Raw genomic sequence first — 27,081 nt, 5'->3', positions numbered from 1 at the left:
TACAGCACACACTGTAGGAGGTGGTCAAAGTCTGTCAGAATATAGAAAACACTTTATACAGCACACACTGTAGGAGGTGGTCAAAGCCTGTCAGAATATAGAAAACACTTTATACAGCACACACTGTAGGAGGTGGTCAAAGCTGTCAGAATATAGAAAACACTTTATACAGCACACACTGTAGGAGGTGGTCAAAGCCTGTCAGAATATAGAAAACACTTTATACAGCACACACACTGTAGGAGGTGGTCAAAGTCTGTCAGAATATAGAAAACACTTTATACAGCACACACTGTAGGAGGTGGTCAAAGTCTGTCAGAATATAGAAAACACTTTATACAGCACACACTGTAGGAGGTGGTCAAAGTCTGTCAGAATATAGAAAACACTTTATACAGCACACACACTGTAGGAGGTGGTCAAAGTCTGTCAGAATATAGAAAACACTTTATACAGCACACACTGTAGGAGGTGGTCAAAGTCTGTCAGAATATAGAAAACACTTTATACAGCACACACTGTAGGAGGTGGTCAAAGTCTGTCAGAATATAGAAAACACTTTATACAGCACACACTGTAGGAGGTGGTCAAAGTCTGTCAGAATATAGAAAACACTTTATACAGCACACACTGTAGGAGGTGGTCAAAGTCTGTCAGAATATAGAAAACACTTTATACAGCACACACTGTAGGAGGTGGTCAAAGTCTGTCAGAATATAGAAAACACTTTATACAGCACACACTGTAGGAGGTGGTCAAAGTCTGTCAGAATATAGAAAACACTTTATACAGCACACACTGTAGGAGGTGGTCAAAGCCTGTCAGAATATAGAAAACACATTATACACCACACACTGTAGGAGGTGGTCAAAGTCTGTCAGAATATAGAAAACACTTTATACAGCACACACTGTAGGAGGTGGTCAAAGCCTGTCAGAATATAGAAAACACTTTATACACCACACACTGTAGGAGGTGGTCAAAGTCTGTCAGAATATAGAAAACACTTTATACAGCACACACTGTAGGAGGTGGTCAAAGCCTGTCAGAATATAGAAAACACATTATACACCACACACTGTAGGAGGTGGTCAAAGTCTGTCAGAATATAGAAAACACTTTATACACCACACACTGTAGGAGTTGGTCAAAGCCTGTCAGAATATAGAAAACACTTAATACAGCACACACTGTAGGAGGTGGTCAAAGCCTGTCAGAATATAGAAAACACTTTATACACCACACACTGTAGGAGGTGGTCAAAGTCTGTCAGAATATAGAAAACACTTTATACAGCACACACTGTAGGAGGTGGTCAAAGTCTGTCAGAATATAGAAAACACTTTATACACACACACACACTGTAGGAGGTGGTCAAAGTCTGTCAGAATATAGAAAACACTTTATACAGCACACACTGTAGGAGGTGGTCAAAGTCTGTCAGAATATAGAAAACACTTATACACACACACTGTAGGAGGTGGACCAAATCAAAAACATGTCATTATGGCAACACTTACCCTTGGAATATATAGTAGTCACTTAAGGTGGTAGTTCACATTCAAATTTCTGTCGTTCAATATTTTCATATTGATTTATAAGACATACTGTAGGAGGCATGGTCAAAGTTTCGAGAATATAGAACCATCATTTTTACTAAATAAACACTTAAAGTGCCAAAGTAGTTCAGAATATAGAAACACATTAGTCTGTACTAAATCTGCCCTGTAAATGAAAATAATTAACAAAATGTTCTACGATATATATATTGTTTAATTGATGTGATATATATCAATCCTTTTTTGAAGAAAATGCTTTACTTCTCGTCATAATTAATTTCTAGTGATCATTTTTGGAGGAAATTAGGTAAAAAAGACGCAAGTAAATTACCTAAAATATTCTCACCAAAATGAAAATAAATCAAAATTGTGAAGTTCAATTTTTATAGAAAAATAACAGACAAAAAAGTGACAAAGTTGCTTTTAATCAGTCAATTTTCAAGTAAATTGAACCACAATTTGTCAAGATAGAGCATTTTTAGCACCAAAAAACCTTCATTTTTCATTGAAAAAGACGAGATTCACAATAGAGTTATCTCCCCTAATATGTATACTTTTTATACAATCACTGCAGAATTTTCTGTTACAATATAGCCTAGATGTCAATACTTTTAGTTTTAAAATCATTAACAATGTTTAATTAATATATATTTACCAGAAAATAGCAATTTAAGATTGATAGGATTATTTGTGTTGTTATTTTTCAAACTAATAAAATAATTTATTCATAAATTCGAACTTCAGAAAAGGGGGTATTAATCAAATCGCGGTCATTCAAATGCTTGAAGAGCTTGGGGCACTGTCATAACTCAAGCGTCTGTATGAAAAAATCATGATCTATCTCCCTTACCACGAGACTACATTCTTAAGCAATGATTTTACTGGGAAATTTCATTGAATTAATAGCAAAATTAATGTGTTAAAATGAGATTTTTCATTAAAGTCAATATTACAGACATATTTACCACCAAAAATGAAATAACTGGCTATAAAACATTGTCAAAAACGTTTTTATTGACAAAGTTTTTGACAATAAATAAATATGCTTGCTAGTATTTCTGAACAGCTGAAATACAAAATTTACCTTTGTACCCCAAATGTAATGTGGTGAAGCATTGGGAGGTTTCTCTCGCTGGCTTTCTGGACCGAATGGAAGCTTGGTCTTCACAAACCTACATAAACACAATATGGGATACAATTTTGTTGAAGTAATCAATGACTTTCTCTTATCTTTTTATATCTCTTGTATTGAAAATCTATCGTTCAAAGCCAAACCTATGCATTTTGACCTTACATATGAATATTGATTTGTTAATGATCACAACCTTAGCTTGACCTATCTACGACCTTATAACCTTACACTGACCTTGTCATGACCTTCCACTAACATTTTCTTATAACATAATGTTACTGAAACTTCAGATAAATTACCTAGCCATGACCTAACATTGACCTATCTATAACCCAATATTGACCTTGCCGTTAGCCTGCTTTGACCTTGCCCTATCTGTACCCTAACCCTATGATCTTGCCATCATCTTACCTGTTTGTGGCTGCGTTGTAACAGTAGTTAGGTAGGAAGTCGTAGTTAACCTCCCAGAACACGTGGAGAGTTGTACGACCGTATGGAGCTGACACATTGTGGTTGGCTTCTCTAAGCATGGCATCAAAGTCATTCAGTGTAAGATACTTGGCCAGCAATTTGTGTGTTAGTTTATTACACTCAATCAGGCCCTCCAGCTCCTGATGGGGAAAATAATAGTCAGATTAGTATTGTAGTTATATAAATAATAGTCAGTGATGTCTGATTTTAAAATATCCAAAAGATATTGTGATAATATAATTTGTTTTTCCTTCCATTAAACAAATCTATTAGAAATGGTCAAACAAGTGAAAATTAGTTACTGTAATATAATTTCCATTTGAATTCATATAATGATTAAACAGTTGTAATAATAAGCCTTACTTAAATCACAAACAACACTGAATCTTATTTTCTGAAAAGTTGTCTGAATTACATCTACATCATATTACTGAGTTACTCACCACAATACCCGTAATGTCACCTCCCTCAAACCTGGCGATGGCCACGTCTAGAGCTTTCTGTAATGCCGCGTTCACTCTCTGACCAATCAGCTTGTTCAGATCAATGAGACGCCCAAGGATCTACAAACACCACATATAAGAAATGTGTTAACTTTACAGAGTATGGAAACACACTGTTCTGTGATATCATTAGGCAAACCATACGATCTACTGTAAACCACTTATTGTCATGACACACACATTTTTGTGAAATTTCATAAGGAAGACTGAACGCAAATTCAAATATTACATGAATAATTGTACATTTGTATATGAAACCAGTAAAGTCATGCAGTAAATTCCCTTGATCGAGAATTTAAATATTCACGAATATGTCGACAATAAATGAAGACATCTGACTTACAGTAATCAGAATCACTGTGCATTATAGAAATGACTAATACATACCTGTACGTGTCTCTGTCTGAGTAGAGTCTGGTATCTGTTAGCTACAGGGTAATTTACTTTCACACCCATACTGGCACACTCGGAGCGGAACCGTTTATCAAGCATTATACTGAAACACGACATTTCACCTCATCATCTGGAGTTTATATTTGACACCTTCAATTAGGTATCTTTTACATAGGTGCAATTTAATCTTGACCTCAATTAAAGCTGAATTTCTCACTAAATTTTTAGCATTTGTTGGTGTCAGATTAATTTCTTAGTACATACTTAAATTACTTTGATTCAAACAATAGAACATGTATAACTGAAAGTTTTGTCAAGGTTTCGCTAACTTAGATTACATGGTCTGCTTCTTGTATGTGCATAGATTTGTCAAAACATGCTTATCATAAGCCTCAACTTGATTAAACCTTTCTTTTAGTAATTAATAATGAAAAAGAGTAGTATAGAGTAGAAGAGATCAATTATTTTTCGAGTTGATAAATCAAATTTAGCACTTTACCTTCCAGCCAGATGCTTGTAGTAGGCAAATATCTGGTCACTCAGTTTATACACAAACTGATCAAAACATAGATTCACCTGGAAGTAAAAGAAAAAACCACAGCTTTAACTTTTGATTTGTTTTTCAAAGAGAAAATAAGTATTTAATCAGAACCCAGATAAAAGGCAAAGAATTAAATCTAATCTTCTGAAATTGAATTGTCGCAATATGAGACTATAGAAAGACTTTAAGAGATTCCAAATACAAGGCAATAATTATTTATTTCATATTCTAAAGTTATCTTGAGAGTATCCAGAATGACTTAATTACCTCAGCCTCAACTTCATCGTAGAGGAACTGTTTGTGGAACTTGGTGAGAGCATAGTGGGCACTGTCGTTGTACAGGTCCAATGGGTAGAGGATGTATCTAGAAATGAACAGTAGTGTTATAGACACTCCTTAAATGTATGACTATGTTATTGCCTCCTGTTTTAATTTGTAGAGCATATTTTACACATTGATGGTCAATGGTAGGTGATCAAATTGATGGGGCAGTGATTTTGAAAATCTCCATATTGATTAAAGGCATTATGATTCCATCAAAAATCATAAACATGAAGTAAAACTTTTAATTCACTATCTCCTTTTATTCCAAATTTGACGACTATATCCTAGTATGTTTAGACCTCCTTTACAAAAATATTTAGGCAGTATATCATGTTGGATTTGACATAATTTGCCATTTAAATTCTGATGTTCATGAATCGACCTTTTATAGCTACATGCCCATGAGAATTATTTTACACAGTACTCAGAACAAGAAACATGATCAGACTTACTCCATCATTGATGGTTCTTTGGTCTCCAGTATGTGGTCAGTGAGCACCCACGGTAACGACATCTCTATAGGAAACTGTAACAATAAAACAATATTTCTATATCTCTATAGGAAACTGTAACAACAAAACCATATTTCTATCATTTATCCAATTTAATTTATACAATAAATGTCTGAATGGTTAAATTACTTCTACAGAAAACATGAGGATTAGACGAAAAAACTACCAGTTATAACTTACAAGGTAACTTGTAATCATATTACCTTGTCTATTAAATATTAGCTGTGTGTCAATAGTCATTTTGTAAGTAAACCACATGTGTACCTGTATCCGTTTGCCCATTGTCATCTCCAGGAAGAATTCTCTGTACCAGAGCTGGGACAGGTCACAGCATCGCTGGAGGGACTCTGTGAAACAGTAAATGATTCAGTCAAAACAATCCAAATAATCTCTTATACTATGTACTATAATCCAAATACTCTATTATACCATTCTCTATAATCCAAATACTCTATCATACCATGCACTATAATCCAAATACTCTATTATACCATGCACTATAATCCAAATACTCTATTATACCATGCACTATAATCCAAATACTCTATTATACCATTCTCTATAATCCAAATACTCTATCATACCATGCACTATAATCCAAATACTCTATTATACCATGCACTATAATCCAAATACTCTATTATACCATGCACTATAATCCAAATACTCTATTATACCATGCACTATAATCCAAATACTCTTTATACCATGCACTATAATCCAAATACTCTATTCTATATACCATGCACTATAATCCAAATACTCTATTATACCATGCACTATAATCCAAATACTCTATTATGCCATGCACTATAATCCAAATACTTTATTATACCATGCACTATAATCCAAATACTCTATTATACCATGCACTAAAATCCAAATACTCTATTATACCATGCACTATAATCCAAATACTCTATTATACCATGCACTATAATCCAAATACTCTATTATACCATGCACTATAATCCAAATACTCTATTATACCATACACTATAATCCAAATACTCTATTATACCATGCACTATAATCCAAATACTCTATTATACCATGCACTATTATCCAAATACTCTATTATACCATGCACTATAATCCAAATACTCTATTATACCATGCACTGTAATTAATTTCTTACAACTGTATCGGTCAGTATATATTTACATATTTGTTATGACAATATTTTGTACATTGAGAGAATGACTAACCATTGAAGTTGAGGAGGTAGTTCCAGAAGAAGGAAGTTTTGTGGAAGTTGTCGATAGTTAACAGATGCTGATAGTCTATATCCTTCCTCAAGGTCTTCTTTCCTCCACTCTTCTCAGCAATCAGGGACTCCAACATACCTCACCATGTAAGCTCATATATACATCTGTAACAGCAATGTCATAATGGATGTATATAACAGCTGTTATCGTAGAGAAAATGTGCATCGCGATATCGTCAAAATTTGACGATATCGTCACGATAATATCCGATTTTTGCCAAGTAAATATAAAAGGAATTTATGGAAATATAAGTCAGTTTGGGGGACCAATCATGAAAGTACAATATAATGTAATTTGTAAATAAATAAAGTGAAAATTCATCAAACAAACATTTATTGTTATACTTTAATTGACTTACAAGTCAATCAATGTCATGCAATGTTTTTGAACTGATGGGTTATACGACGATATGTAGATATAAGTTTTTTTAACGATATCGTCGTCTGTTCTCTACAATCGTGATATATCGCGATGCCGATATATGATAACAGCTCTATATATAACCAAACAAATAAATAATGGTATTATAGAAATCATATAAGGCCATAGAGATCAAATATCATTAAATAGGTCATTTAAAATAGAGGTCATCCCCAGTCACAGAAGTCAAACAATGTCATGAAGGGTACACTAATGTTACAGAGGTCATAACTACTTTACCAGGTAATTATATAGTATAATTTAGGTCAAACAAGATGGCCATAAAAGGGATAAAAGTCAAAACTGATATTTCAACTATTAAACTAATTTCACAAAACAAATCTGAGTTCAATTCTCATTTCCACTCTGAAACTGAATAGAAACAGCTGTTTGTAAGTTGTATATAACCGAGACCTAATGATTACCTGTGTTGTAGAGGGACCAACATTCCTCCTTGGGACTTTGATCATGAACCCCTCGTCTGGGTCCTTCTTGCCCTTGAGAGAGGGATCGTCCTGAGGTTCTGTTCCTCTAAACCAGTCCACACAGGTGTCTCGCACAGCCATAATTATTCTGTGTACACAAAGGAGTCACACATTCATATCTCAACTGTTGTACACATAGGAGTCACACATTTATATCTCAACTATTGTACACAAACGAGTCACACATTTATATCTCAACTATTGTACACAAACGAGTCACACATTTATATCTCAACTGTTGTACACAAACGAGTCACACATTTATATCTCAACTGTTGTACACAAAGGAGTCACACATTTATATCTCAACTATTGTACACAAACGAGTCACACATTTATATCTCAACTGTTGTACACAAAGGAGTCACACATTTATATCTCAACTATTGTACACAAACGAGTCACACATTTATATCTCAACTATTGTACACAAAAGGAGTTACACAATTATATCTCAACTATTGTACACAAAGGAGTCACACATTTATATCTCAACTATTGTACACAAAGGAGTCACACATTTATATCTCAACTATTGTACACAAGGAGTCACAATATCTCAACTATTGTACACAAAGGAGTCACACATTTATATCTCACCTATTGTACACAAACGAGTCACACATTTATATCTCACCTATTGTACACAAACGAGTCACACATTTATATCTCACCTATTGTACATAAACTTTAAAACACTTTGTACAGTTTTGTATTTCAATATAGATATATAAAGGTTATTGTAGCAAAAATTACTCATGATCACCATATCAACATGATACAAGCTAATGGAATTCTACATCTATAGAGAACCCTAAAGTTTTTCAGGAAATCAAACAAGCTTCGACGACTTCAAATCAATAAGTTTTGAATTCTATAGATAATGTACTCACACTTTGATGACGTCACTCTTTTTCTTGATGGATTTGCGGAGAGGATCTCTTAAGATAAGTTGTACAAAATCCTGAAACATGGTGATATTAACTAATCATTTGTTCATGTCTAATGCTAAAACAAGAAAATTTGGCACAACTTTCAACATTCATATACAATATGGTGCAACATTTTCAGGTTTTTTTACATGTTACATCACAGAACTATTTTTTCTTATTATGCCATGGACGATATTCTGAAAACAGCTGAAAATATGTCTGAATCTGTCATTTGTATTTTTCATATTCTTTATAAGATACATGGTATTATATAAAGTGGTAGCAATACATACTTGAAGCTCTGCGTATATGTGTCGTCGTATGGCGTCCATAAACACGGTTTCCATCCGAGCCATCAGGAGTTGTAGCCCCTTGATCATCGCTATTACTTCTATGATGGCAAACTTCTCGTCACTGTTGTAGTTATATCTGATTGACTGTAGACACAAGAATAATGTTCAGACATCAAAACTAGTCACCAAGAATGTCTAGTAAGAATCTTGTGAAAGCATGATGGATGAACTGTTTAAGTCATTAAATAGCTATTAGAATTATGCCAACACTGAAGAAACTTACCCGTTCATACTCCTCTGATGTCTGGGGACAGTCAGGATTCTGGTGGCTGTCTGTTGGGTGGAGCAACTTCCATGAATACTGAAACATTACACATAAATCACAATTATTGTCATTCTTTATAGAGAAAACAATGAATCTTAATGAAATCAGAGTTACCTCCCCTCGCCTGTGAAATGTGGCAAAATATTGTCAACATCAACAGATATATTCACTATATGATTTCATGGGAAACAGAAGTTGAGCAGCTGTAAGACTTGGTACTAACAATTACATTAACACTGGTATAAACACACAAATATATGTTTTTCATATCTCCATGACACACAAAATACCATTGTTGAGAAGTAACTGCAGATTTCCTCTCAGCTTTGATACTTACCAGCTCCATGACACACAAAATACCATTGTTGAGAAGTAACTGCAGATTTCCTCTCAGCTTTGATACTTACCAGCTCCATGACACACAAAATACCATTGTTGAGAAGTAACTGCAGATTTCCTCTCAGCTTTGATACTTACCAGCTCCATGACACACAAAATACCATTGTTGAGAAGTAACTGCAGATTTCCTCTCAGCTTTGATACTTACCAACTCCATGACTTGTTGTGTCCAGGCTGACATGAGGTGAAGGCCACGAAGGGCAAGGTCACTCAATTCCTTGTTCTCTGAATCAGGTCGCGGTGACTCGCGTGTTGTTGTAATAGCCTAGTGACATACAAATGTGTACAAAGCTATACATAACATGTTTCTTTTTTTTTCAGTTGATACAAGTTGAACATGCAGCACCTTAAATCAGTATGAAGAATAGTCAAATGAGATAATCACTACCTCTAACATTTCTTTATGTCACACACCTTTCCCTTAAGCACCCCTCCTAACCCCCACTCACTCTGTTCCTGCTTTACTCCTTTGAAACTATTATGACACACACATTGTCTGTTGTGCTTACAAAACATCAAGTTTATGGATGTCACGTTCAAAAGTAAGTGTGACAAGAAATATAGTCAAAATTTAAAGCAACTATTCACTTAATCCATAAACATATTTTGTTAATTTACTAATTGTTCTTTATCACAAAATTTTAGCCCTGACCCCTAATTACAGGGACCACAGTATTTACCTCGTTACTGTGTTTAGAGAGCTGGCTGATGTAGGCCATATGGTCCTCTCGGATCGCCTCCAGGTTAGCTAAGATGTTAGACTGAGGACTGGTGTGGCTTGACTCACAGAAGGTCCAGCGGGAGGCGTCGTAGTTACAGCTACCTTTGATGTACGTGTATGGGTTTATCTGCATGTCTCCATACAGAGGAACAACCTCCAGTTGCTGGAATTACAATGATAAATCTGATTTACTGGTATCTGATTATAAAAAAGTTTAGGTTATTAAATTCAGTTGCCATCCTCTTCGACTTCATTCATCAACTGATTTACAAAATCAATAGATTTAAGAAACGCTATTTCATTAAACAATGTTTTTGTTGAATGTTTGTTTATTTAAAGACATATTCTTAATAATTCCATTCAACTTCATTATCAAATATCAAAATATTTTCAAATAGATAATACTATAAAGCAATAGGATATAAATGTACCTAGTAATTAGATTGTTTTGAGAATCAAATATCTATTGACCTCTTAATCACTTTATACAGCTGTACATTAGAGATACAGACCTTAAGGATCTTGTCAATCTTGGAGATATTGATCCTCTTCCTTTGGTCCATCTTATAGATACTACAATCTGGCCTGTCCAGCAAGTAGATTCCGAACGCCATTACCTGATAATTCATCAACATATCTTTTCTGTGATATCCATGGGAACATGATGTGATGAGAGGATGTGACAGAACTAGGATGGATATGCGTAACTTTCATGATCAATGTAAATTCGTGAAAGTTCACAACTTTATATTAAACTCACTTGTAATAAGAATTTACTTCATTAACTTTTTAAATTAGTGAAAGTTAATCTCCCCCAACTCGTCTTAAAATGGAAACAGATTAATATAAGGTTTATAATTTGTTTCTGAATTCAATTCATGTCATACTGTTTCGATTGTGTACTGTTTATATGTTTATTAACGAAGGAATAAAAATGGAAATAGTAAAATTTAGAAGCTTCAAATAAAGTTGGTGTACAGTAGATGTCATCTGACCAATCAATTATTTTATCTATCATTAGTCAACAAAATATTTTCCAGTAATTATAACCTGAGCTTGACTATCAATCTAATAAATAACCGTCCCTTTATATAATTTCTTCACTGGACCTACCTTGACTAGCATGTACTTTTCACTGGGCTCCAGAAACAGGCGGTTCTCGTACATGTTCACACAAATGTTGATGATGTCGGCCAGGAGCTCCTCACAATTACCAGCTTCCAGCAGGGCCTCCTTCAACATCTCTCTGATCTTGTTCTGTGTGGCCAGGAACATGGACAGGTTCTGGGACTCCTGTAAGGCCTGGGGATCAGCCATCACTTTCAGAAACATGGCGGATCTGTATCACAGAAGATTAATTACTTTATTTTAAACAAAAGAATTTCTTCTTATTTATTCTACTGTTAATCAGATAATACTGTACATATTTTAGTGATAGATAATTTATATAATAAAATAAAGAATTCTGTGATTTTAATACCCAAATGGAAGATCTTATACTATATATATCTATAACAGTAATTTTCTATACTTTCTTTATCATTACATAACAGGTAATATATAATATTCTTTGTTTTTTTATGATGAACTTAATTAAGAGTGTCACAACAATAAATGAGATTGTAGTAAATACCTCTGCTGTGCATAATTCAGTTTTTCTATTAGTAACAATATTTATCAAACAATCATTCAAACAAAGAAATCAATATATATCTGGTGTCAGCTATGCCACCTACCTTCTATAGGCCGAGTAATCATTCCTGATACCAGCTTTCATGTTCTTCAGCTCGTCCAGTTCAGCGAACATGTTTATGAATTTTCCAAGTGTAACTAAGTAGGCCTCGGATACAAAATCGTTTCTCTTTTGGTTGTGTGAAAGTCGCTTCACCTCACTGCCAAACCTTTGTATAGCTCGTCTCTGTAAATAGGAGGATGAGATGACATTAATGGCTTACAAACTGTGATGACAGTCATGATCAGAGGACGAGATGACATTAATGGCTTACAAACTGTGATGACAGTCATGATCAGAGGACGAGATGACATTAATGGCTTACAAACTGTGATGACAGTCATGATCAGAGGACGAGATGACAATACTGGCTTACAAACTGTGATGACAGTCATGATCGGAGGATGAGATGACATTAATGGCTTACAAACTGTGATGACAGTCATGATCAGAGGACGAGATGACATTAATGGCTTACAAACTGTGATGACAGTCATGATCAGAGGACGAGATGACATTAATGGCTTACAAACTGTAATGACAGTCATGCTCGGAGGACGAGATGACATTAATGGCTTACAAACTATGATGACAGTCATGATCAGAGGACGAGATGACATTAATGGCTTACAAACTGTGATGACAGTCATGATCAGAGGACGAGATGACATTACTGGCTTACAAACTTTGATGACAGTCATGATCGGAGGATGAGATGACATTAATGGCTTACAAACTGTGATGACAGTCATGATCGGAGGATGAGATGACATTACTGGCTTACAAACTGTGATGACAGTCATGATCAGAGGATGAGATGACATTAATGGCTTACAAACTGTGATGACAGTCATGATCAGAGGACGAGATGACATTAATGGCTTACAAACTGTGATGACAGTCATGATCAGAGGACGAGATGACATTAATGGCTTACAAACTGTGATGACAGTCATGATCAGAGGACGAGATGACATTACTGGCTTACAAACTGTGATGACAGTCATGATCGGAGGACGAGATGACATTAATGGCTTACAAACTGTGATGACAGTCATGATCGGAGGATGAGATGACATTACTGGCTTACAAACTGTGATGACAGTCATGATCGGAGGATGAGATGACATTACTGGCTTACAAACTGTGATGACAGTCATGATCGGAGGATGAGATGACATTAATGGCTTACAAACTGTGATGACAGTCATGATCGGAGGATGAGATGACATTACTGGCTTACAAACTGTGATGACAGTCATGATCAGAGGATGAGATGACATTAATGGCTTACAAACTGTGATGACAGTCATGATCAGAGGACGAGATGACATTAATGGCTTACAAACTGTGATGACAGTCATGATCAGAGGACGAGATGACATTAATGGCTTACAAACTGTGATGACAGTCATGATCAGAGGACGAGATGACATTACTGGCTTACAAACTGTGATGACAGTCATGATCGGAGGACGAGATGACATTAATGGCTTACAAACTGTGATGACAGTCATGATCGGAGGATGAGATGACATTACTGGCTTACAAACTGTGATGACAGTCATGATCGGAGGATGAGATGACATTACTGGCTTACAAACTGTGATGACAGTCATGATCGGAGGATGAGATGACATTAATGGCTTACAAACTGTGATGACAGTCATGATCGGAGGACGAGATGACCTTAATGGCTTACAAACTGTGATGACAGTCATGATCAGAGGACGAGATGACATTAATGGCTTACAAACTGTGATGACAGTCATGATCGGAGGACGAGATGACATTAATGGCTTACAAACTGTGATGACAGTCATGATCGGAGGACGAGATGACATTAATGGCTTACAAACTGTGATGACAGTCATGATCGGAGGATGAGATGACATTAATGGCTTACAAACTGTGATGACAGACATGATCAGAGGATGAGATGACATTAGTGGCTTACAAACTGTGATGACAGTCATGATCAGAGGATGAGATGACATTAATGGCTTACAAACTGTCACCATGATAATTTATTGTATCAGTAAGGTTTCATATTAAAAGAAGGTTGTTTTAAATAAGGAAAACATAGTAAAAACAAAAATACTTCAATTCAAACATTAGTTTTGAGTTATATGGTAATCTGTGCTACTTTTCAATCCATTAGATAAAGTTGAGGTATCTAGCCAAGGCTGGGGAAATGTACTCGTCCGTTTGTCCAGATGAGTGGATTTGGCCATCGGACGAGTGAATATTGACATCACGCTTGTCCGTCAAATGAGTAAAATAAATCTGACACCGACTGTGACCTAGACCTTAATCATATTATCTAATGTGTGTCTAGTTTTTTTTGTAATGGTTTCTTAGAAATACAACGATGCATTGATAAACTTTTGCTTTCTGCATCATTCTTGGAAATCCTCGACTTTTGTTGTCATGCACATGCTTGTGTATAGCATTATAAAATGATTAACATAAGGTCTCTTGATGTCGTTATGAAGGGGCTACAGGTTTATCAATAACAAGATGTTGCAGTGAAATCTGCTTTTTTGCGATGTTCGCCAAAGCTTACATGAAAATAATGGAGTTAAAAATAAAATACCTACTACATTGGAAAGTTTAAGTTAAAATATCGACCTTTAAAAAGATGTCTTTTTTATAACACTGCCATACAAAATTAATTTCTAATTAAAATTTCATGTCGGTCTTCTTGTAGAAGTATCTGCTAGTCTTGTTATCCCGAATCAGCATCAATACAATTCTGAGAATCAACTGGATACACCTCAAACAGCTGTATGCTTATATATACAGTCACATATACTTATTTATCTGACAAATATTGTGGGCAAGTGACAATGACAAGATTTTCCGCGGCCCTGCTTCCCTTGAAACCAAATGTTATAAAGAGTAAATGAATGCCTTACCGTGAAGTACATGAGGTCCATCAGTTTGGAGACCTGTGGATCTAGTACTTCAACAGTCTTCTGGTAAATCTCAGTCCTGTTGGCCTGCTCATTACTCTTCACCTGCACACATCAATAATTAATAGCGACTTTAATTAATATGTTTATGGTTCTAGCTCATGTTTTATGATCAATGAAGTGAGAATTGAATTTTACAATAAAAGACGACCTTTACAGTAATATTCATACTTCCTATCTATTTCAGAAAAATATCTTGGCACACTTAGGCATTGAATAAATGAAGCTATGTCTATTGGCCAAGAGTTTCCGCCTGATGCGCCTATGCTATGGGTCATAAAATTTGTTGATGTTTTCACATTGTTTTAATCTTAATCGTCTGTCTTCATTGTATTGTAAAATGTTTGTATATACATTCTTGTACATGCAAGTATAAACCTAGATATACTAACCATCTGCTACAGGACTGGACTATATATATATACATGTAGCTAGTCTACAGGATCGTGTATACACAGAACTGGGGGGAGGAGGGATGTCACTGTATAGTGATTGTGTATGTTATATACACATATACACAGAAAGAGGTAGGGGAAGGGTTTAAGTCAGACTGGGCATATACAGTAAATCAAAATTTAACAGTACATTTGGTCCTAAAACAGCTTTTTGAGAATAAGAAGTGATAGATGTTGATCATTGCACAGAAATGTAAACATCACCAAACGATTCTTTTTCTCATAAAACAGCCAAGTCAACAAATCACTTTGTAATGGCAACATAATTTTCTTTTGTCTATACCAATGAGGTTTAATTTCTAACAATATGCACCTCAATGGCGACCCAATGCACTAGGTTATCAGTATAGCATAGCGTAGTACATGGGCCTCGGACAATACAATATACATCACCAGTAAAAACAGCATACAATCGGCTATAGCAAGATGATGGAGAGCATAAGCTTGTCTATTTATGTTAGGAAAGAAATATGTGTTACAAAATGAATGTTTTCAGTTTAATGATCTGCTAGCAGTTCATGTTATCTTAGCAAATGCTTTAGCAGTAAAGCTAGGAAAGCTAACATCAGATGAATGTTAAAGATAAATACACAGTTATCAACTTTTGTAGTAAAACAAAACAGTTTGAACATTTTAAAGGTAAGTAATGTGCAAAAATGTAAAAAATAATTCATACTTTAATTAATTAAATATTTTCATGGCAATATATAACAAAATATTAAATTACAGTACGCAATTTTACAAGCCAATTATTGAATGAATGTAAATCAAATTTGAACATCATAAATTGGGTTATTTCTGTGAAGTTATTTATTTTGTAGCCGATGATATTTCAGTGAGAAGGTGTTAAAGCAACGTAAAAGGAAACTTTCATACGATTGTAATAAACGGTTATAAGCATAAGTTTATGCAAAAATTCATAGGAACTCTTTGTCAGAAAACAAAAAATTAAGGGACAAATACAAAACAATGACAACTGAACTTCACTATCTAAATAATAACACTTAACATATGTTACCTTCCAGGGAAATACACATGCTGATTTTATATAAACTTAATAAAATAACTTGAAACTCTCAGTCTGGATTCCAAATACAAATATCATCACACAACATTAGTGTTGATAAAGTGTATTGTATTTGTTACGACATGAAAAGGAGTGCATGGACAACAAAGCATACACTTAAACTATGACTGCTAAAAATCTAGAAGTTTGTCACTTAACTTTTACACTTCACAATTCTCTAATGAATTTCAGCAAGGAAGCAATTGATTTATTTTGAAAATTTAAAAACTCTTGAGTAATAAAATTCATTTTATCTAACTTTTCAAACATTTACAGGTACATCTGTCTTTAACGTAATATGACAAACACGTTTCCTGGTTGTTCGACCCTTACAATCTACCTGTTTAAGCTCAAGGAAGCCGGAGTTTGTGTCATAGTTTAAATGTGTTTTGCACAAAAAATAACCCAATTTACAATAAGGGGTTCATAACCTAAAGTTGAGAGCAAAGATACCCACTGGTGTATATTCACCCAGAAGAAAATTGTACTGAAAATTAAAATCAACATTTTGTAAATCTTTTCACCCTAACATTAAAGATGAGTCACTGTCTCTGTTCACAGCCTATTATTACTCTCTTAAAAAATATCAATAACAAAGTTTGCAGCAATTACTGTGGCTATAACAGGTTTTTTTGTGAGATGCAAAAACATACATTATTTCTAAAATGCTGACCAATCCCAATACTAATAGAGATGGTACAAAGATCTTAATCATTCAAATGTTCCGAAGGATAAAAATAATTTGATAAGGAAATAATTATTTAACTACTTTTAGCATATTACGGTAACAACCAGACATCATTTTGTGTACAGATACGGAAAAAATTTCACTCAAAACATACATTAACACATTGAAAACAAACTACAAAGAATAAATGGACATTTGTATACTTCAGCAAACATGATGCAGAAACTCCAAACTTTTAAAAGTCTATTTGTTGGAATACGTCCTTCCGAAGCACATCATTGTTGAGGCTTATAAATTGTAAACATTGTTGGTATTTGTAACCTTCTCATTGTCATTTTAGGCTATAGGTACAGCAGCATAATGAATGATGTCAAAGAAAGACATTGAAAATTAACCATAGAAAACCTGTCACATGTCACACTAAATACCAAAATTAGTAGGTAGTTTTATATTGCTACCAGAAACAGTAGATATGTTAATTATTTGTAAAAACTACTAAAATAAAAAAACATATTAATAAATGAAAAGATATATAAAAAAAATAAGAAGAAAATGAGTAATTAGAATCATCTCTTGCTGTTTTAACCAAGATTTGGTTACCACTCATATCTGTTATAAAAAACATTACCCAGGTAAGCTTTCTTTTCATATATCGCATAACAATAATTAAATTTATTTCTTACATATCGCATAACAATAATTAAATTTATTTCTTACAAGAACTATGGCAGGGAAATCAAATTAGCCATCTGAAGGAGTAGCGTAAATATACCTGCCAATTATAAATATTTTCCAAATACACTCATGAAAGATGAAGAATTTTCATATGAGATACATTTTATTAGTTGTGGTAATACTCCAGAATGAGTTACACACCTGTGGTAGGGCACGGGAGCAGCATCTCCAGGTATACAACATCACAGCATGTTCCTGGCCTTCCTCTAGTAGCTTGTTCTACAAAAGAAGCATGAATATTAATTGACAGGATGTCTTACACAGCTGGTTCAATGTCCATTTCATTTCAATGTAAAATGTGAGAAAAATATCAATATGAAGTTATTTCCAAAATGTATGTTTCACATTTCTTATTTTAGCTTATACAATATTTTTTTACCTACTGGTGATAATGTATTCTTTGTTCAATAAAGTATTGCATCTATGAGTAAGAATTCTTTTTTTTTTGTGAATGATATCGACATAAATGAATTGATTAATTTGGCATTAAATAAATCAGTATTGCCAACTCATCCGATTTCCTCAGGTTTACCTGGTTTTTTTTAGACATTTTAGGATACATGACCCATCAAATAACCTAGCTACTGTTGTAGCGGAAAAGATATCATCTTCTGACTGACTTTTCAGTCAGAAGGTGATATATTTTCCGCTACAACAGTAGCTACAAATAACCTGGTTTTCAGCACAAAGACCCAAGTTTCAAAAAGTTCACAAAAATGACCTGTCAGATCAAGCCATAATCGCAGGTTTAACAAGATCTAATTGTGACGGGTGCTGTCACATAAAGTTACCCCATTCTCCACAAATCATAATTTTACAAGAGTGACCTCCCCTGAATGACAATGTGACATTGTTTTACCAGGCAATAAATTTTATTTCGCAGAAGTAAAATGCTTTTTGAAAAGTCACATCATTTAAAGTTAATATTAAAAAAAATGGAGCTTATTTCATTTTCTATCCTTTAAAACTATATGAAAATGGTATAAATATTATATAACCTCTGATGATGCTGTGAGCCTGTGATGCATATGATACTAAATATTACCAGTTCAGCATGGACTGTGGCCTCCTCAATGTACCGAGCAACCCCTGTGACATAAGCGTTCCTGTCCTCAAAGTTGGTGTCAAAGTTGGCTTGGTAATGGATAGACAGAGACATGCCCTCTATACAGGGCTGCTGGTCTGGCAGAGGAAGCTCATCCAAAACGTCCACATTCTGAAGAGCATCAGTCAAAGTGATCTTCTCCCCGGCAGCCATGTTGAATAATCTCAACGGAACCTAAAATCAAAGACGAATGGTAGAGAGTCTTCTGCAAAAACAGGATGGACACTATCATACTTTATATTAGAATATATATAATTAAATTGTTAAATTGAAAATGGAAACACTGAAATTGAGGCTCGTCGTTACTTATATATATGTACTTTTTTATAATATATTGGTTTTTATATGTTTTTGCTATACATTCACAAAATGGCATGTTCCTGTGGACATACACTTAAAGTAATTAAATACACTTTAGATTTAGTATCTTTCAGAGATTCTGTGTCCCTTAGTCACATCGGGTCACTTCGCAACACAAAATAGACTTGTCAGGAATACAGGGTATGTCCACACACTGTTAGCATAACACTTTAGTACAAAAATATATGTAGAAATCCCATTTATGATGATAATCAAGCAAGAGAATGATTTCTATTGCAACAAAATCTAGGCATACAGTCAACACCCAGACACTGAGTCATATCATAACATTTGCAGAAATCATCATCGCAAGCACAGTGATAACACTAGCCTGCATACTTTATTAAGCATATATCAGTGCATTGAATACTATGAACAATATTGTACTATAAAATTATCTCAAACCTGTTAAATACAGACGTAAAACAACAAAACTTCTCGATTTGTATCAGCCCTGCCCCATTTCCAACTTTACTTCCGCTTTGCAACTTTTCGCCGATAGAAGGCGCTGAAAGAGGCGTGACTAAATTAAATCAAAACGAATCATATAGCGGTAATATAATTCCGGATTTATTATCCATTGTAATGAGATAAAATCGGGTATAATCATATGGTCATGATTTTGTGATAATCTCGATTCATTTGTTTTTTTCGGAATACAACCCGGCGAGATTGGACAGAGGTCCTTCCCATGCCTAGGATTGATTTATCCAAACCCAAATCCAATATAATTTTGTCGTAATATTCAATTTTCTTAAGGTGGTTCAATACAGTTAGGCCTAAAAATTCCCCCTCGTTTAATTTTCTTTAAAATTTGCTCACTGAAAGATTGGTTGATAAACTGTTTATTAAGGCTTTTATCTAAAATTTGACCGTGCTGTTTTGGAAATATTGTACTCTCAATAACCCTACTTTACCGTCTCTTTTTCTCAAAATACAATTTTACACACATATTTTTAAAGCATGGTAATTGACTGAAATATTACAAACAACAACATTTTTTATCTTTAATATGTAAGTTTATATGGCTATCAAAGACCTCAATGTCGTTTCCACTCTTAAAAATACAACAATTGTGAAATGTTAGGCCTCATTTACACGAATGCGTGTAAATGAGGCCTAAAAAGGGCCAATTCTTGCATTTGAATATCAACTTAATTAAATATCGCTTCTTAGGCAAAAAAAAAAAAATAAATATGTCTGTTTAGGGTTACCGACCGACCTTAATTTTTTTTACCTCTGACCCTATTTCTTTTTCACTTTTCTACGAAAAAGAATCAAAAGTGGGGATTTCGATCTCAGACTCCGGTTCCGGCCATTATTTTAGTGTGAAAGACCCTTAAAAAAATCCCCCCCTCCCTACCGACCTTATTTTTTTGCCAATGTAACCCTAAACAGACTTTTGTTTTGCCTTATGCAAAACTAATGTGATTTAACAAAGTTCTATTGCACAACTGAACTACGAGCACGCGATCACAATATTATCAATTGAAAATTTGTCGTTATTCAATATGTAAGCTTAGTTGTTTTTGTTGTATCAGTCCCGTTGAAGTCTCATTTAGGCATAGATCAAAGAAGTCATGAGATTTTCAAATGAAAAATTATGATAATTATTTTGCATATTAATGGTATTTATATATCTCCGACGATCCGTAAAAATGACGCTTTTGAATAAAAAATCTACCTCTTTTTGACTATTTGCAGCAAGTTGTCATTAGCAAATTTGGTAAAAAAATATTTTTCTCTTCTAGTAGAGATTTTAAGAAATGATCCATTAGGTGGCCATTTTGAAAAATTAATATTATAAGGCACTTGCCCCTTGTTTTAACCATTTCATTCTTGTTGTCAAGGGTGATCAGCCGATTTTCCTCATCAGTGGTTGGCAATATTGGTGGTAATTAAAGCGTTACATAATAATGTGCGCATCATGAAACTCATATGCCTTTGCTGACGACAGAGGTACCTATGACTATGGTTTATGAATATTTTTCATGTTTAACTACTTTAAAGTAGACTATATTAATGTAGTTTTAATTTTTTTTTGTATAAATGATGAGTTTAAACTCTATATTTTTGTTTTGTTTTGTATTACTAGTTTTTCTGATCAAGATGTTTTAGTGTGATTTTTTGCAACCATGAAAATAAACAAGTAGGCATAACGTCTTTCGTGTAGGAAGATTCCTGCTGGGTAATTCACAAACTATATGCTGCTGGAGAATTCACAGTGGACAGCGCCGTAAAGAAAGAAGCACCACCTGAGGACGGGATAATAGATAATCAACATCACGATATATTGAGGTAACTGTGGACTATATCAGCTAATGTTGCTGCCTGTTAGAATACTATGCGTATATATATATAGTAGATAATGGATGTTGTGATTTTGATGAGGAAGACAGTCAAAAGAATATTGTACTTTCACAAATATCTTTTTAAATAACAGCATCCACTTTCCATTTCCTTACAATATATCACAGTTGTGATTGAGTTCAAACTTTCCCGAAGAAGTGTTTAAAAACCCCGAATTTCAAGATGACAGGCGTCTCATTTCAAAGTTCTAAATTAATATAATATACGCATTTTTAAGAAATGATTCTGACCACATTCCAGTATGTGTTAAGGAGTTGCTCTTGCATGACTGTGAGCCAGATTGCTCTGTCCTTTAGGCCTCTTAGTTTAGACGATATATAATTAGGCCATGATTATGATTTTTTTCTGTTTTCCGTCCGCTTGCTAGTAGGTTTTAGACGACATCTCATCAGGCGATGATTATGTTTTTATTTTCTGTTTTGCGTCCGCTTGCTGGTTGGTTTTGGTACCATGGCTGAAATGGATACACAGAATGTTTTAGGAACGGAGCAATGAGAGACATGCGCAACTGTGAAATCATTATTCCCAATATCAACAAAACTCTCCAGGCCCTCTAAACATCACTTTCTACAATGAAACAACTTCTTTTTGGAGAAAATTGCCTATTGGCCTTATCTGTTGTATTGTACCGGATTTACGTAAACTCTGGGTCACACTCCTAGTACACTTGTCCTAAAGGAGAATTTGATTCATAACATACTGTCAAAGAAACAATCAGATTATAAACGAAGCCTCTTTTACATAAATATATGTTAATTTATGGATTTCTTTATCGTATTTTACTTGCAAAAGCAAAATACAATTTTAAGTATTTATACAAAATTGATTTAAAACCATAAATTTCATTCAATCTTCATCAACATTTTACAGACTACAATGCCCCCTGTTGCCATGAAAACTTTTTTAACAAATATGTGAATCCTAATAAGGTTGAATGGAATGGCTCCACAATTCTTTCCATAACGTGACCTTTAGTGTACATCTGTGTCAGCCGTTATATAAGCATTGTTTGGGCGCAATATCTGGTTTTATTTGTTGAGAAGAATTCGTTGGCATTGAACGGTATTGGATGAAAAAAATATTATTCAATATTGGAATATTTGGTATTTGGAATGTTATTTGCATTTAAGCTCACCTGGCTCAAAGGACCAGTGAGCTTACATGTCATTGCGCAGCGTCAGTCGTCCTTCGTCCATTCCCTTTAAATCGCTACTAGTCATATAATTCTTCAAGAATTGTAACCAAACTGGCCAAAAGCATCCTTGAGAAACGAAGTTGTATAAATTCTCGGGCAATATTTCTTCAATCTCATTTCAGCCGGACCAAGGCAAATCGAAGTTCATCTTAAGAATTATTGCCTGTGTATTCTGTTCTGATGGCATTTCTATTAGTCATAGCAAATTGAAATCTGTATCCGCCACTATTTACCTATTGGTGCATCTTAGCCCTTGACTAAATCTTTTGTTTAAGTTTGTCCTGACGCAGAATTTACATAATTATGAGGTACAATTTAATTTCTTAAAATATGCGTTTTAGTAATTAACGTTAGTGATATTTTCAGTAATAGCCATAATGTTACTTGTACGGAGTCAGCAATATTTCCATGTAAACCTTTCTTTTAGACAGATATTGTGTGAAATCTTGAGTATTGCGATATCGTTCGTGATTATCACAAAAATATAGGAGGATAGAAAGTGTGTAAAAGGATAACTATCTGAGTCTCGTGTGCTTTACCTTAGGCTAGTGTATAGACGGTAAATACTTAGATATGTATCAGATATGTATATGGGAGGCTCTATAATATGTATATTGGGGGGGGGGGGGGGAGGCTCTATAATATGTATAAGGGAAAATTGTCATTAGCTTTATATAGTGAAACGTTAAAGTGTATCCAAATACATATTTAGTGCTTTTGTGAGTGAATTAAGTACTCCGCTAATGACTATCCAAGCAGTTGTACATATATAGGATCTACATGAATACATAGATTGACGAGGAGAAGAAAACTGTTGAGAAAACTAAAAAAATCGCGTTTCCATGCCGAATGGCGTTATAATTTCGTATTTCCTTGCCGAATGACTTTATAATATTTCGCGTTTTCATGCCCACTCACGTTATAATATCGCGTTTCCATGCCCAATAACGTTGTTATTTCGAGTTAACTGACCAGTGACGTGATAAATTCACATTTCCATGCACAATGGTGTTTTAATTTCGCGTTTCCATGCTGAATGACGTTATAATATCGCGTTTCCATGTCCAATGGCTTTTTAAGTTCGCGTTTCCATACCCAATGACGTTTTAATTTCGTGTTTCCATGCCCAATGGCGTTTAATTTCGCGTTTCCATGCTGAATGACGTTATTATATCGTGTTTCCATCCCCAATGGCTTTTTAATTTCGCGATTCCATGCTGAATGACGTTATAATATCGCGTTTCCATGTCAAATCACGTTATAACTACGAGGTTCCATGCCCAGTGACGTGATAAGTTCACGTTTCCATGCCCAATGACGTTATAATTTCGCGTTTCGATGCTGAATGACGTCATATTATCGGGTTTCCATGCATGCCCAATGACGTTTTAATTTCGAGTTTCCATGCCCAATGACGTTTTAATTTCGAGTTTCCATGCTCAGTGACGTTATAATAACGCGTTTATATTCCCAATGACGTTTTAATTTCGAGTTTCCGTGCCCAATCACGTTATAATTTTGCATTTACATGCCAAGTGACGTTTAAAATTCGCGTTTACATGCCCAATGACGTTTCATTCATTTAATTTCGCGTTTCAATGCCCAATGATGTTACAATTTTTTCGTTTCCATGCTGAATGACGTTATGCTCAAACGTTATCGCGTTTCCACGTCCGATAACGTTTTATTTTAGCATTTCCATTCACGTTTTAATTTCGCGTTTCAATGCCCAATGACGTTACAATTTCGCGTTTCCATTCTCAAAGACCATTCAATTTCTTGTTTCCATGCCAAACGGGGCCGCGGTGGCCGAGTGGCTAAGATGTCCCGACATATTACCACAAGCCCTCCACCTCTGGGATGCGGGTTCGAATCCCATGTGGGGTAGTTGCCAGGTACTGACCGCTGGCCGGTGGTTTTCTCCGGGTACTCCGGCTTTCCTCCACCAACAAACCTGGCACGTCCTTACATGACCCTGGCTGTTAATATGACGTAAAACTAAACAAACCAAATTCCATGCCAAACGATCTTTTAATTTCGCGTTTCCATGCTCAGTGACGTTATAATATCGCGTTTCCATGCCAGACGATGTTTTTTATTTGTGTTTCCATGCTAAGTGACGTTATAATTTCGCTTTTCCATGCCCAATGACGTTATAATTTCGAGTTTCCATGCTCAGTGACGTTATGATAACGAGTTTTTATGCCCAATGACGTTATAATTTCGAGTTTCCATGCTGAATGACGTTATATTATCGGGTTTCCATGCATGCCCAATGACGTTTTAATTTCGAGTTTCCGTGCCCAATCACGTTATAATTTTGCATTTACATGCCAAGTGACGTTTAAATTTCGCGTTTACATGCGCAATGACGTTATAATTTCGCGTTTCCATGCCCGATGATGTTATAATTTTGCGTTTCCGTGCTGAATGACGTTATATTTTCGCGTTTCCATGCTGAATGACGTTATAATATCGCGTTTTCACGCCCAATAACGTTATATTATCGCATTTCCATTCGCGTTTTAATTTCGCGTTTCAATGCCCAATGACGTTACAATTTCGCGTTTCCATTCTCGAAGACGTTACAATTTCTTGTTTCCATGCCAAACGGTGTTTTAATTTCGCGTTTCCATGCTCAGTGACGTTATAATATCGCGTTTCCATGCCAAACGATGTTTTTATTTTGTGTTTTCATGCTAAGTGACGTTATAATTTCGCTTTTCTATGCCCAATGACGTTATAATTTCGCGTTTCCTTGCCCAATATTTTTGCTATTTACACATTTCTACTTTTCTACTCGATGAATCTTTTGTGTGGTGATTTGTTTTCTTGAATTCTTATCGACCGCGAACTCAGCAAAATAAAGTTGGTGGATGGTATCGTAAAACATATTCCAATGCTGTTCCCTGTTAAACTGACTACAATCGCTGAGGTAAGTTTACGAAATACAAACAATTACTTTAATGACGTCTTTTCTGTTCAATCAATTTTGTTATTTCAGTATTTCATCGACAACAATTTAAAACTTGCGACAAGAAAATGAAACAAAATGTGCCTAAAATGTGTACGATGTTGTTGTGGAAATAATCATACCGTATACATACTATTTTAAATGAGTGATTTAGTTCTCATTTTGCGAGCATTGGCGGCGAACAATAACAAAACTTGGAGACGAGTTTCATAATATCTAACATGACATGAACACAAATTTCAGATACTTCACATTACTACAAAAAACATATAATTCAAAGATACTCACGTCACGTCAAAATGTACTGCGAAAAGCCAACATAGGCCGCAATTTTGTCCTGCCGTCCTCGAAATCCTAACGTCACGTCATTTTTTCAGACATCATTTTATTGTTTCTGTCTAGAAGTCACAATGGATTTCCAGCCAATGAAAATCGCCCCAGGTCATATTACACTAGTGAAATATGCAAAAATATTATACGGGCAAAATCATTTGATATCAGGCGGATTATGTAATAAAATGATATATTCAACGTTAGTTGTTGTATTTATATTCCGGTTTGCATAACAAGCAGGAGAACAACATCAATTTCTACACAAAGAAAAGTTCTTAACATACGTACATTATTTAGCTTAAAATGATAAACGATCTTGGCTATATGACCTTTAATCAATGCCGTTTAGAAAGAGTTACTAATTACTCTGGGAAGGAGTAAAGGTCACCAAAAGAATGTCTTATAAGTGCATTACCATGCAAGATAGGTGAGACTTTTTAAGGTAATTTATAAAAAAAAAATGTATGTTGTCTTTCCGTTTAATATCACAAGCGGATATACAGTCTGGCTAAAGGCGAATTTCTTTTTCAAATCATTATGCAAGATTAATATAATCTTTCCATACTAAGAGGGTGTGACAACAAAATCACAACCAGAGGGGTAATTCATGAACGTCTAACCCGAGGCTTGCCGAGCTGGATTGGACATTCAGAAATTGCCCCGAGTGTTGTGATTTCGTTGTTATACTTTCATAGGTAGGGAATGATTCTTTTTCTCCTACATACAAAAGAAAAAGTAGAGATAATATCCTAAAATGCAGCATTTTCACGGCGACATGAACATGGTTTCCGTCGTCTGCACGTCGATATTTATGA

General features: G+C 34.8%; 1 protein-coding gene across 1 annotated transcript in view; it reads right to left on the bottom strand.

Moving 5' to 3' along the window:
- Positions 1-19,922, bottom strand: part of LOC138327488 (cytoplasmic FMR1-interacting protein-like) — a 38,107-nt gene extending 18,185 nt beyond the window's left edge. The window contains 22 exon segments of the mRNA XM_069273613.1: positions 2,644-2,731; positions 3,103-3,302; positions 3,606-3,725; positions 4,053-4,161; positions 4,558-4,634; positions 4,867-4,963; positions 5,376-5,449; positions 5,700-5,782; positions 6,644-6,794; positions 7,549-7,696; positions 8,502-8,572; positions 8,834-8,977; positions 9,117-9,194; positions 9,706-9,822; positions 10,238-10,441; positions 10,791-10,895; positions 11,392-11,617; positions 12,015-12,196; positions 14,929-15,030; positions 18,071-18,148; positions 18,975-19,208; positions 19,800-19,922. Coding sequence (XP_069129714.1) covers positions 2,644-2,731; positions 3,103-3,302; positions 3,606-3,725; positions 4,053-4,161; positions 4,558-4,634; positions 4,867-4,963; positions 5,376-5,449; positions 5,700-5,782; positions 6,644-6,794; positions 7,549-7,696; positions 8,502-8,572; positions 8,834-8,977; positions 9,117-9,194; positions 9,706-9,822; positions 10,238-10,441; positions 10,791-10,895; positions 11,392-11,617; positions 12,015-12,196; positions 14,929-15,030; positions 18,071-18,148; positions 18,975-19,187 — 2,667 coding nt within the window. The 5' untranslated portion in view covers positions 19,188-19,208; positions 19,800-19,922.
- Between the last annotated feature and the right edge of the window lie 7,159 nt (positions 19,923-27,081).

Source organism: Argopecten irradians, chromosome 7, assembly GCF_041381155.1.
Source record: "Argopecten irradians isolate NY chromosome 7, Ai_NY, whole genome shotgun sequence".
Taxonomy (NCBI): Eukaryota; Metazoa; Mollusca; class Bivalvia; order Pectinida; family Pectinidae; genus Argopecten; species Argopecten irradians.
Note: the sequence above shows the minus strand (reverse complement) of the source record. Positions and strands in the feature narration are given on the sequence as shown.